Source organism: Pinus tabuliformis, chromosome 3_2 (assembly GCF_031772625.1).
Source record: "Pinus tabuliformis cultivar Carrire ecotype Pingquan chromosome 3_2, CPIR1, whole genome shotgun sequence".
Classification (NCBI taxonomy): domain Eukaryota; kingdom Viridiplantae; phylum Streptophyta; class Pinopsida; order Pinales; family Pinaceae; genus Pinus; species Pinus tabuliformis.
This window is the reverse complement of record NC_142302.1, coordinates 1,134,274,858-1,134,288,764: the sequence shown is the minus strand read 5'-3', so window position 1 is coordinate 1,134,288,764 and position 13,907 is coordinate 1,134,274,858. Positions and strand designations below refer to the sequence as shown.

The window sequence follows — 13,907 nt, the reverse complement described above, 5'->3', positions numbered from 1 at the left end:
AACTTCCTGCATCAATACTATTGCTCCCAAACCATCTTGTAGGTATCCTTCTCGAACACTGTTTTTACACCTGCATCCTCCAGCTTACTAACAGAAATCAGATTTCTGGCTAATACAGGAATATGTAGAACACCCAGAAGTGTTCTAACCCTTCCACCTTGCAGCTTCAACTTTACTTTTCCACGACCAATGATTCTATCCTTCCTGTCATCCCCCAAGAAGACATCACCACCATCATATTTCTCATACTCACATAACCACTCCCTATGGGGATTGAAGTGAAAGGATGCACCTGAGTCAATCAACCATGCCTCATGATCTACATGTGTACTTGAAGAAGCCAAGTACACATCTCCACCTTCATCTGAGGTGGTTTTCACCTCTACAGAAGGAGCATCATCAAATCCCTTTCCTTTATCAGGAGCTTTAGATTTATAGTCCCTTTTGAAGTGCCCTTCCTTTCCGCATTTCCAGCACACCACCTTTATAGGTTTTCCTGGAGATTTAGATCCCCCTCTAGATTTAGATCTCCCATTCGATGACTTATTTTTGTTTCTGTTCTGGGACCGTCCTCGTACAGACAAGGCATCACCATTCTAGCTCTCCATATTTTTCCGTCTCATCTCCTCCGTCAGCAAGGATGAGACTATTTCATCAAAATGCAAGGCAGTTGCATTGCTACCTATTGCAATAACCAAACTATCCCACGAATCTGGTAGAGAACACAACAAACTGATGCACTTATCTTCATCTGAAATTTTAATATCAACAGATGCTAACTGACTTACCACAGTATTAAACGCATTCAAATGCTCTGTCACTGAGTCTCCATCTTTCATCCTCAGGTTATACAGCTTTTTCCACAGGAACAGTTTATTCACCAGAGACTTAGATTGGTACAAAGTCCCTAACTTGTCCCACAAAGCCCTTGTCGTACCTTCCCCTGATACATTTAGCAATACTGAATCTGAGACACACAATCGTATTGTGCTCTTTGCCTTCCGATCCAACTTCTTCCATTCTTCATCGGTCACTCCCATTGGTTTAGTACCCGGATCTACCGCGATCCACTGGTCTTTATCCACCAATAGATCCTCCATCTTGAGTTTCCACAACTCCAAAATCTGACCATTAAATTTCTCGATCTCTATCTTTCCACTGCTCACCATCTTCTTTCACTACCAGAATTGATCTCGCGGATCTCCCACTGAACAGGGTCTACCACAGGCCCGAGCGAAACCCCTCAGCAACAATGGTGTCCCCTTGAAGCCAAAACTGCTCTAATACCAAATATAGGTTTTAACCCCATACAGAAATTACCTGCATACGAATTCTAAAACACAGAAAATAAATAATGCGAGAGCAGAACACATAAAACACATATACACAAAGATTTTCCCCTGGATCCCAAAATCAGGACTACTAGCTTGATTTTTCATTATGTTGCTTTCAATGTTATAATACATATTTATACATGTCGAAGCATCCAATACGATGGACCGAAAACCATCGCATCCAATACCATGGATTGAAAACTATCGCGTCCAATACCATGGACCGAAAACCATCGCATCTAAAAAACATGTGTGAAAATCATGCACAAAACCATAGGTATGTCCGCCCAACCTAACATAGGGTCCAAAACCAAAATTTTCCAGGACGCTGTCTTGGACCCCATAAAGTGGGGTTACGGGTGCCCCTCAAACCCCCTGTTAACTACGTGGAAAGAATATAACACAACCCAACAGACTTGGTCGTCACGGAGGCCATGAAGAAAAAGTACAAGCTGGAAAAGAAGAAGAGGGGCTACGCCATCTCCAGCATCAAGGACAAAGCAGTACGTGTGGCGACCTAAATCCTGGCAGGAAAGGTTATGCGCAAGTGTCGCGCGGACGAAGTACCGCGCCGGTAGTCACACTGGCTAAACAGCGTGCGGAGGGGGTCCAGTTTAACTGGTCCGAGTTCCTCTGCAAGGAGTTTTTAGAAAATTGCCGCAAAGCTCAGGAACAGGGAAAAACGTTCCACTATGCATGGCTTTTGCTGTCCATAGTGCTCGTGGCAGGGGAATTACCAGAGGATAGTCAATTCCCCATAATTGACAGGGACCTGCCAGAGGCCGCAAAGTATGCTTCGCTCTGGGCCACAAAAGATGCCAAGAGGATCTGCGACAGTAAAATATTATGGGTGTTCATGGAGATGAACCTCAGAATGGGGATCAACCGCAAGCCGCGGTTGTCGCCCACTGTCTACAACAGTCTGCAGAGTTTTGCATAATTCAAAGCAGACATGCATAACATTTATATGAGAGCACGCAAGGATCCAACTAAACAATAGAGGAAGCTACCCTTTGTAGCCACAGACGATGTCATCTTCAACGTCCTGGAGACATGGCTGCCAGAGTGGCACGTCGTCGACATCGCGTAGGTAGAAAAGTCGATGGCACAGAGGAAGAAAGACGAGGCCAAGTTGCGTATCGTACAGTTGGTAGAAAAACGAAGAAGGAAGCAGCAACAGCAGAAGTGCGGGCAACACGGGACGCTGCACAGACAATAATTGAGCAGGAAAAGGCCGCAGCAGTAGCACAGGAGGCAACCGCGAAGGCACGCGAGGGCCAACCATCGCCTTTGCAAGGGCAAGAAGCAGAGGAAGCAGAAACAAAAAAGGCAAGTGCGGACCCATAAACCGTGTCAATGCAGTTGAAGCGACAACACCCAACAGAGCGGGCAAGGTCGCGTAAGAAGGTCAAGGCATCAAAGTTGTCTATTGACCCGATCACTTTAACCAAGGGTGATTTGCATGACATCGGCGAGACAGTGCGCGATGTCACCTTTGAGGCTCTCCAAGATTTCATGCAAGAGAACCAAATTTTGTTGGGGGCCCTCAGAGCGTAGTTGCAGGAATTACAAGCGCGCCCTCCTCAGGCTGGTACCCTTTCGACCAGCCTCGCAGCCAGCTCAACAGTAGTAGAGCAGATGTTGCACGCGCGGATGACGAATACCATAATGCTGCTAGAAGGGGCACTAGTGACATCAAATGAGGTCGATAGGCCTACGGTCAGCGCACTGAAAGGTCTCAGTCTCAATATGGTTGCACTCCCGCGGGAGACCTTATATATTTTGCAGGATGCAATAACTACAGAGCTGCGCGCTAGGGGGAGCCGCGCACTGCAAATCCTCAGTGAGAAGAAAATCAATATGGAACAACTGAGCTTGCAGCGCGACGAAGTAGTATCGCAAAACCAATAACTGGTATAGGTAATAGACGACGCTTGCCAAAGCGTCCCAGAGCTAGCCATCCCAGCAGACATGCTAGCAGAGGCGCGGATCCACAGGTTAGTAGCAGGGGTCCGTGAGGCAAGGGAAGAAATGACAAAGGTTCAGCTGGAGTTGAACCTTCAGATCGTCGAGCTGCGGTTGAAGGCGCAGCTGTCCAACCCTCCGAAAGTCAGATAACAGTGCGCTAGCGCTATCACAATGGGACTAGACAAGATTGGAGGTGCAGTGCAAGACTACACCAATACATTGGAAGAAACACTTGAGGTCCTCTCAAATCTGTAGGAGGACTCCAACATCCAGCGTTTAGAAACAGAGGCATGAGAACTCCAATAGTAGTATGACAGCATCCGAGGAACTGCGCAGACAGTGGTCCTCACTCAGAGGCTTACGCAGATGCAACAAGCTAAAGTGTTGAAAGAGCAGGTGGATGTGGCACGACACAAGGAAGCAGTCCTAAGGTGCGCGTTCAGCCTTGGATCGACGAGGCCTTCACCATCACAGCAAAAATTGAAGGCAAGCTCACACACATGCAAGGGATGCACGTACTGATGCAGAGAAGCACTCCCGACACAGAGGTCTCGAAACAACGTATGCAGCAGATCTAACAGGCAGTAGCTAAGTGCGATGTTGACCTTGCCACAATTCGAGAACAGTTGGAGGGACTCCGCACAAAGATCTCCGCGCCGACAGAGTGACTCGAGGGTGAGTCACGATGTTTGTGTTAGGGGCCTGTTGGGCATGTAATCCCCCCAAGGCAGGTTTTGGGGCTTAAAGCCCAAGTTTTGACCAAATTTTGGTGTAAGAGTTCCGCAAATTGCGGGCGTGGGGCACGAAAATATGATAGAATCATAGGGTTTTCCACCCTAGTTTTGTAATGTAATGTCGGCTAGATAGGCCTACCCATGGTCCGCGGACCATGGGATTGTATAAATAGAGCGAGGCTCTAAGTGAAAAAAGGGAAGAACTAATAGAATAGGAGCATGAGAAGGCTAAGTGATTGAGTCAAAGTGTAACGTGTGTTTGTGGGTCGTAGAGTAGGAGAAGGCTCTGTCGCTGAGTGCGCAGAGGCCTAGTAGTCCGCAGCTGAGTGTGCAGACCCCTGCAGCTAAGTGCGCAGGGCGAGTCGAGTCTGTAACCGTGGAAAGAATCAATAAAGAGAAGTTTTGCTATAATTTTGTGTATCTTTTCTGGTGTATTGCATGAATGAATGTAATTTACAAGTATACTATTTATTTATTGCGCAAACCTGTATGAAGGTTTTATGTTGTTAAGTATAACTTAAAGCACTCAAGTAGGCAAAGATAATTAACTAATATTGGAATATAAGCAAGGTCTTGGGTAATAGCGCAGAGCGCGACACACAACCCCTAGGTAGGGTTGCACGAAAGCAGTATATCAGGCCGCGAGGAACGAGAAAGTGCGCGAAGCAATCTGCGTGCAGGGACAAACCGCGGACCAGTCGAACTCATCAGACATCTCCAGGGTGCGGAAACCTAGTTCTAGCACCCTCCCATACTACTTCAGGTGAGACCTCAGCCAGAGCTGCCCGGACTGTTGCTGAAAGGGCCAGTAGTATCGGGATTTGTTTGGCTAATTAACTTTGAACCTGGGTCAGGCCCCAACTAACCAACAAACCTCCTCTTCTCTTTGTCATTGTCTCCTCTCTCAATTACAACGTTATCTCAATAATACATAGTTGTCATATAATTCCCTCATAAAAAGAGGGTTTCCTTCTAAGGATAAAAACCCTAACATAATAACTACCGTCAGATTTATGACCTAATGATGAATGGTCTAGATTGATTATTATATTAGAATATTGTACAGGGTAATTTTTTCAAAAAGTTATCTTTAGGACCACTGCCCCCGAACCCCTACTAGAGGGGCTCCAAATAGTTGTCACCGACCACCTAGTAATAATAGTAGGGGGGCAAACCCCCCTACACTCAGCATTGGAACCTAGGGTCCAAACACGACTAACAACAAGACCTCTAAATCAAGAAGAATCAGCTTCCACAACCAACATGAGGGTGTAGGATTAAAGAGAGTGATTCCTAGCAAATGATCGAGAGCGGCCCCAAAATCCCAACATTTCCAAATGCCCAAATTCCTTCAATAAAAGGACATATCAAACAAAGTGGATTTATGTCACATGCCCAACCAATGCTTAATTTGGAGGAGGGTTTGATCTTGAAGAATTGGATCCTTACCCATGATGCTATCACTTCAAATATTGATTTTCTTAATAAATTTCTAGATATGAGATATGCTCTAGACAAGTGGAACCTTATCCAAGCAACTAGAACAATCCCCAACTAAGTATTTTTTTTTTGAAGTATCATTTTCCACTAATAATATCTCCCAACATAAATCTCACAATAGTTTGGCTCTAAATGCAACATTCATTAAAGCGGAGTCCTTAACTCCTAGTCCTCCATTGGCTTTAGGGTCACAAACAACATTCTAATTTACCAAGTGAAAATCATTTTTTATGAACTTTCCTCCTCGCCAAAAAAAGGCTATAACAAATTTAATACCAACTAAAACTAATCAACACAAAAATTTGGAAAATGGAAAGAGTCGATCGTACATATTTAACCAAAACAAGATGATCAACAAAATCAAGTCATCACAGATCATATTGTTGAAATTTGGCTTTGATTTTTAATAGGTTACCAAAAATATCAAAATATTTAAAAAAAACACCTATCTGATTTTAAAAGAAAATGAAAAAATTTAAAATCATTAACAACGATTTTTTTGGGTAATATTCCATACATACAACGAACTTTTAACATATCAATTAAACCCCTAAAACTCTAATAAAGAAATAGTATGCTAATATGCTATAATGGCAGAAACTGCACTTATATATTTAAGTATCAATACTATTCTCCTAAATACATTAATAACACATGATGGTCCATATTTTATTGTGATTTGGAATCTACATTACTTTATATTCTAATATGTAAGCCTTCAAGGGTTAGAATTTCTTGTCCAAGTGATATAGTAGCTTCCCATGGAAGTGTTCCCGTTGATAGAATACATGCAAAAAGATATGCGATTAAGTAAAGGTGAAGCACCCGCAAAGAAAGTTACCACGTGGTTGGAGATATTGTAAGTCCACTTGTACTAGATACATGAAGAATGTAATGTGAGATTCTAAATAATAAATATATTGATTAGATTCAACACCTATCAAATTGTAAAGAAAGCAAAGGAAAGTTGGAAAAGGTTGTTGTTAATGGAAGGTAGTTGGGTGATTGAGAGAGTTTAATAATAATCTTTTCATTTAGGTTCAAGGCTTATTTAATATATTTATTAGATTCAACACCTATCAAATTGTAAAGAAAGCAAAGTTAAGTTGGAAAAGGTTGTTATTAATAGAAGGTTGTTGGGTGATTAAGAGAGTTTAATAATAATCTTTTCACTTAGGTTCAAGTTTTATTTAATTTATTATATATTTTATGCTCGTATGTCGATTACATAAATATTGAATAATAAATTTTTAATAAAGGTTAATATTTTAGTTATTGAATGGACACTACTTTTTTAAACTAGAACTAAACTTGTTTATCTCATAAAGGAACATTTTTTCTTCAATTTTTTAAATTTCAATCAATAAATTATATTTTATATTAAAAAAATATATTTATACGTTTTTTAATAACATATGATTTAATTAGTTTAAATCATTAAATATTACATTTAGCATAGACCAAGTTGATTTGTTCTCGCAAAATTTCACTAAAACCTTAATTAATTTAAAAGTGCACCCTATTATTATTCACTAAATTTATAATATATATATATTAAGATAAATGATATAAATATTTTATTATAAATAGTTATATATGTAATGGGAGTTGTTTTTAGTGGGGATTTCTGGACTATCAGAATTGTTTTTAGTAGGATTTTTTGGACTTTCACGGCGAAAAAATTTGAGGTGAAATCTTGATTTATATTATTTAAACTAGTTTTTTTACTGTATAAATGGATTCAGCACTCTGAAAAATCTCTAAGACACTTCGATTGTGTAGGGATTACTCATCAAACTTGTTATCTCAATAAATTCCTACGAGATTTTAGAAAAATTAAACTAAAAACACCCATAAAAAAAATTCTCACTAAAAACAACTCATATCTAATTTAATAAAACATAAAAACATAATGTCACTGTATGCTCTTGCATCCATTGTAGTCTCAGATATTCCATACACACTTCAAAATCATCTCCCATCTCACTAAAAACAACTCATATCTAATTTAAAACATAAAAGCATAATGTCACTGTATGCTCTTGCATCCATTGTAGTCTCAGATATTCGATACACTCTTCAAAATCCTCTCCCACTTGAGGGGAGGGGAATTCAAGAAAAAAATCCATTAATTCGCTTCTCTGCTGAGTTGCAGGAGATGTATCCTACATTTCCAAGTCAGAAACACGTGATAATGCATTTCAAAATGGCCAAAAATATTTCGAATGCGTTTTCCCCTTAACAGTCAACATTTTGGCCCACACTTAGGACCAACAAAGGCTATTAAAAGGTGGGGGGACCTGCAACAAGCACACATATGCTTAATGAAAACTAAAAAGAAAGGAGTTAAGAGTACAATGAATCAAACTGGAAATGGAAGCTCAAACTACAAGGTATCAAAGGGGAGATCAGCGCTGAAAAGAACCAATGGCATTCTTAATTTCTTAAGAATAGTTTTATGTTCTTGGAGAGTGATTCCAAATTTAATATATTTTCTAGTTTAAGTTTCCGCTTAAAATTTTAGAAATTGTTTTCCACCAGAAAAATTAAGTGGAACTAGTACCAACAATTCTCAAGTCAATATTAGTAGAACTTGTGACTTGGTGACGACAGAGATGTCCAGAGAAATTGGTCTCACTCTAAGGGGATGCTTCCCCTTTTAGCCGCAAGGTCAATATTAATTTATTAATATGTACCAATTTTTTATTTTTTATTTTAAATCTATAACCTCTTAAGAAGATGCATTTAACAATTTCTATTATTTCAGTGTTTAGAATTGGATTCCATAAAAATCCATTTTTCATTATCAAATTTGCTGTTTAAAAACACTTTTTTCATATATTTTGTATATACCACATTTCCAGAGCATACATATTTAGGAATCTGGTTCTGGTTTCCACATATTGTGCAACTTAACTTCTATGTAACCAGAAGAGAGGGAGGCCGTACAAGTGTAAAGATCAACCCTTAAGTGCATGAATGGTGCAAGCAAAATTGGAATTGAATAATGAAACTCCAACCACATCGTTAGAAGCAATTTAGAAGCATGTGCTCCCATTAGCGAAAGGAAAGTACAAAAACAAGGCTACAATTGAAGTACATTGGGGCAATCTTATTGTCCTTCACTCAAACAATATTTAAAGTTTGATATTGTTCTTATCATGGCTTCAGAAGAATGATTTTAATGCTTGCAATTTGAAAAAAACTCACATGAATTCCTTTTTCAGTTCAGAGTTCCGGGGAAACAATAATAAGATAGCTGAATGACTAACAAGACATAACACTGCAAATTTTGCAAGGTTGAAAAAAGGTTGGTGTATTTGCAGTTGCTGTCCAGTTTAGATTAGTTGGTAAAAATGCTAGAGAACATCCCCTTTATGGTTATGGATATTCTCCTTTTGTTGGCAATTACAATTCCAATGACAGCCGAGCTGATTCTTCCACAGAAATCCAACTGCTAAAACAGAATGAGGGTTGTGCTGCCAAAAAATAACAAGACATGAACAGCAGCAAAAGCAAGGATTGTAAAAGAAAAGAAACTATGATCTTTCATATGAAAAATTGCTCAAGATAGGATTCACCTTAATTGATAAGACCACCTCAAGCAAAAGTTTTCTGCAACTAAGACTGCTTCCACTATAATATATACATTGTCAATAAGCCTCATAGAGAATTATTGCAGATATGCAATCAACTTTTCATGAGAGGTTCAGCCATCTTTGAGCACTCCTCAGGTGGATGCTTCACTTCCTTCAGCAAAGCAACTACCTCCTTCATTGTTGGCCTTTCCCCGGGCGTAGAATTAACACAAAGTAGAGCTATGCCAAGTGCCTGAGACATCTCCTGGATCATTGGATCAGGCATTCCCCTGAGCCTTGAATCCAGAACGTTCAATATAGGTTCACAGCTCCGGATCATCCGTTTTACCCATTCCACTATATGCAATCCATCACCTATGGATGATTCCACTGCACCTCTGCCAGTCAAAATCTCAAGGAGAACAATTCCATAGCTGTATACATCACTCTTCTCTGTAATGTTCATTGTGTAGCCATACTCTGCAAGTACGGACAAGTGATGAATGACTTAGAAGTATGGAAATGAAAATAAAGAATGCAGTAAAGGTCTGAGAAATATCTTTCAAGACAGTAAAGAATGGAATAAAAGATGCAGTGTAACATAGAATCTAAAAATTTGTCATATGCTGCAAGTAAAGAAACAAGTGATGAACGACTTAGAAGTATGGAAATGAAAAGAATGCATTAAAGATCTGAGAAATTTCTTCAAGGACAGTGAAGAATGGAATGAAACACACAGTGTAACATAGAATCTAAGAATTTGCAGACACATAAACACTGGACAGACATTACCAGGAGCAATGTAGCCATATGAACCAGCAACCCTGGACATCGCAAGATGAAAATCAGAAGCAGTCATCAGCTTGGCAAGGCCGAAATCGGCTAAATATGGCTCAAACCTTGCATCCAGAAGTATGTTATTGCATTTGACATCCCTGTGCAGAATTGCAGGCACACAATCATGGTGCAAATATGAGAGGCCTTGAGCTGCCCCAACTGCAATTTTGTACCGTGTATCCCAGTCAAGAATCCTCCTCTCATGGAGTAATTGAGCCAGATTCCCATTTGGTATGTAGTTGTAGAGAAGAAGCTGAACTCGCCGATTGGTGCAATACCCAAGTAGTTTCACAATATTACGATGGCGAATATTGCCAAGGATCTCTATTTCTGAGGCAAAGGCATCCTGCTGTTCTTTTGCATCATCCCTCTTAGAAGGCCAAAGTTTCTTCACTGCAATCACTTCTCCACTCGGCATGTCAGCTTTGTAAACAACTCCAGAACAACCTTTACCGATGATATTAGTTTCTGTCAGGTTCTCGAGAACATTTTCTATCGTAAAGTTGAGCTTTTGGAAGGGAATGAATGTCCAGGGCCAAGAGAAATCATCTCGGATCAACTCCTGCCTAAATCGTCTGCCTGTTTTAAAAACTAAATACCATCCTGTGCACAAAGCCAATGCTATGATGCCAGACAAAATGCAGACAAGGATAGTGACTGCTCCAACATGGGTTGAATGATGGGTTTCAAGAGAAGAACAAGTTTGGCCGTCAAGGGAAACACAGAGCCCAGCATTGCCCACAAAAGAATTTGGTGTCAAGGTTCTAAAAAAGGGTGTTGCAGGAAGAGGGCCAGAGAAATTATTGAAGGCAACATTCAAAGATGTCAAGCTTGTAAGTGCCCCAAGCACCTTGACATCCCCGGATAGGTAGTTGTGGGAAAGATCCAATGATTGCAACTGTGTTAAAAGGGAAAATTCCTTAGGGATTTGGCCGGTAAATGCATTCCAGCTGAGGTTGAGATTGATAGCCAAGCTAGTAATGTATCCTATTCCTTTAGGGATGGTAGATGAAAGATTATTACAGCTCAAATCAAGTAATGTCAGCTTCTGGCATTTCTGCAATGCTTGGGGTATGTTACCAGATAAAATATTATTGCTAAGAATCAGCTTGTTCAGGTATTTCAGTTTGCCCAAAAGGAACGGAATCTCACCACTGAAGTAATTTCCACTGAGATCTAGCGTTTCTAGATTAATGAGATTACTAAGCTCAACTGGGATTTTACCTGTCAAACGGTTGTTGTGGACATCGAGAAGCTGAAGAGATGTACTGTTTCCAATCTCTTGAGGAAGAGGTCCAGTGAAGTTATTTGCATAAAGGTCCAAGAATAAAAGGTTTTGGAGCCGACCTAACTCTGAAGGAATCCTTCCAGTCAATTGATTTTCTCCCAAACGCAAACGGAGAAGAGATTGGCAATCACCAACCATGGCTGGAATTGGTCCAGACAAAACATTTGCTAATAACATCAACTTAACTAGCTTCTGGAGGCGAAAAATTTCTTCTGGTATAGGACCAGTAAGCTGATTATTGGACAAATCCAAGCCATATAGGTCAGTGCAATTGCCGATACTTGCAGGAATCTGGCCTGAAAGTTTATTGCCCCACAGAAACAGGGATTGCAGTAACTTTAACCTACCTATCTCCCAGGGTATTGACCCAGATAGTTGGTTTTTATTTAACTGAAGGGAGACAAGGCTTGTACAATTTGTAAGCTGCCATGGTATGGCGCCCACAAGAAAATTATCAGTGAGATGAAGCTGGTCCAATCCTACCAATAAACCCAGTTCCTTGGGAATGGAACCAGAGATCTTGTTTGCGGAGAAGTCCAGTATTACAAGAGAAGAGCAGTTGCCAATCTCTGGAGGAATGGGACCTTCCAAGAAATTTCCCCATAGAAGAATGCTAGTTAACTGTTTCAATCTCCCCAGCTCTGGAGGGATGGGTCCAGAGAGTCTATTCATATGTAGATAAAGATTTCTTAGTTCAGTGCACTTACCCAACTCTGGAGGTATTGGTCCTGAAATTTCAGTTCCATACAGAGCTAAAGTCTGCAGGTTAACAAGGCCACCAAAAGAAGCTGGAATCCTTCCTGATAATGCAGTTAAAGCAACACCAAAGGTAATTAGATTCTTGCACCGACCAAGCTCTGGAGGAATAATGCCACCGAGGTCATTGTTTCCACCCAATCTGAACTGTTCCAAATTCAATAAATTCCCGAGCTCGGACGGTATTGTGCCATTTAAATAATTGTCATGTAGGCAAAAAATACGCATAGACTTACAGTTTCCAAGCTCTGGAGGAACGCTTCCTTCGAGTTGGTTGGAATTTAAGTAGAGAACTTGCAGCTGGGTCAGCCGTCCAAGCTGTAAAGGAATAGGACCTGTGAGACTGTTTCCACTGAGATCCAGCACCTCTAGTTGTATCAAATCCCCAAGGTCTGGTGGAAGAACCCCTGTAAGATTTGTGAGAGAAAGATTCAGGAACTTGAGAGATGTCAAGGTGCCCAACTGGGATGGGATGCTGGCATTGAAGTAGATTTGAGGGAGATTTATTGCAGTCACCCTCTTCTCTTCTGAACAACTAATCCCTTCCCATGAGCACGGATTGTCATCTTTAGGGTTCCAGCTTCTCAGGATGGTGTCTGAAATTTGGGTACTGGCCAAGAGACCCAGAAGAGCTTCTCCATCAGAAGACAGTGCGTCCACCACCTTGAGTTCCATCCTGGACATCATCAGCACTACCATGAACAAGACCAAGAAGGACTGCATTTGCATTTGGTGGAAACTCTTGACCCTGGCCTTGCTACAGCATTTTGGTCTTTGTGGCATTGTTATGAAGTGACAGTCCAGAACCAATTTCAAGAACAGTAACATAAAACAAGAAATGGGCTTCAGCCTTCCTCCCTGCTGCTTCTGATGGTCTTACATTCGATGGAGAGGAGAAAACCTGCATTGACTTTCAAAAATGGGGGAGATGAAAAAGGAGCAAAAACAGCAGCAGAGACGGCCATCATATTCATTAGTGGATTTGTGCATCGGAGAGTGTGAAAGTAGACCCAGCAGCAAAGCAAGCACTCCACCTTAAAAAAAATTCAAAAAATAGAAATATACACACTCCACTCTGCCTCGTTTTCACCACTTTGGGATTTCTCAAAAAGCATTGAGAAACCAAAGGAATACTAATTTTCTTCTCCTTGACCAACTAATGATCTCATTCCCCAAGGCTGAAGTGGAGAGAAAATCAAAGATTATTGAGATTCTGTATCTGCACACCTCTGACACAACCACACACACCATTAATTTATATTTCAAATACATGGATAACTTAGCTTAAACATTCATCCACTGCAGTCCGGAACAAACGACAATTCACCTGCTGTTGCAGCATTTGAAAGGCAGATCAGACAACCAGGGTACTCTTCTCTTTTCTTATATTTTGTCTTAATAAATAAGAGCAAGTAGGTCCATATCTGGCTGATGCCCTGACAAAAGAATGTGCATTCCCATGAAACCTTTGCGAGAAAAAAAAACACACAGCATCCAATCAGATGCCACTGCCTTCACCCCAAACAACCCACCATAAATATATATACATCACACTCGGCCCAGGAAAAAATTTGCACCATCATCACCCTTGCTTAGGGTAACATGGCCAAAAAGACCAAATCTACTTCACGAGCTAAGCTGTCCCCCCCATTTTTCCTGCTTTTGTGTGCCAGCCACCTGCCTGTGTCCCCTTTCTCCCGCTCCACCCTACTGCTGTAACCTGTTCTATGATGTACTATCACCCCCACACAGCCCTCATTTTCATTGAAGGCTGACTGAGGGCTGACTCGGAGTGACAGATTTCAAACACTCTACATCAACCATTACATTACTGAAATAATGAATTCATAAACCAACGTGTCCTAAATAAATCCTGTAAGCATCATTCTTTCCAGTTAAAATAACAGTAATC

At 40.8% G+C, this 13,907-nt stretch overlaps 1 protein-coding gene across 1 annotated transcript; it reads right to left on the bottom strand.

Moving 5' to 3' along the window:
- Positions 1-8,851: 8,851 nt before the first annotated feature.
- LOC149184700 (uncharacterized) lies at positions 8,852-12,834 on the bottom strand. Its single transcript, XM_089418966.1, has 3 exons — positions 9,907-12,834; positions 9,118-9,594; positions 8,852-9,015 (listed from the first exon to the last, which is right to left on the bottom strand). The coding sequence occupies exons 1-2, from the start codon at positions 12,821-12,823 to the stop codon at positions 9,227-9,229; spliced, it is 3,285 nt and encodes a 1,094-aa protein (XP_089275092.1). The 5' UTR covers positions 12,824-12,834; the 3' UTR covers positions 8,852-9,015; positions 9,118-9,226.
- Between the last annotated feature and the right edge of the window lie 1,073 nt (positions 12,835-13,907).

Coding starts and splice junctions, on each gene's coding strand:
- LOC149184700 (XM_089418966.1), bottom strand. CDS start 12,823: ATGTTACTGTTCTTGAAATTGGTTCTGGACTGTCACTTCATAACAATG. Junction 9,595..9,906: donor ATATGGCTACATTGCTCCTG/GTAATGTCTGTC, acceptor CCGTACTTGCAG/AGTATGGCTACACAATGAAC.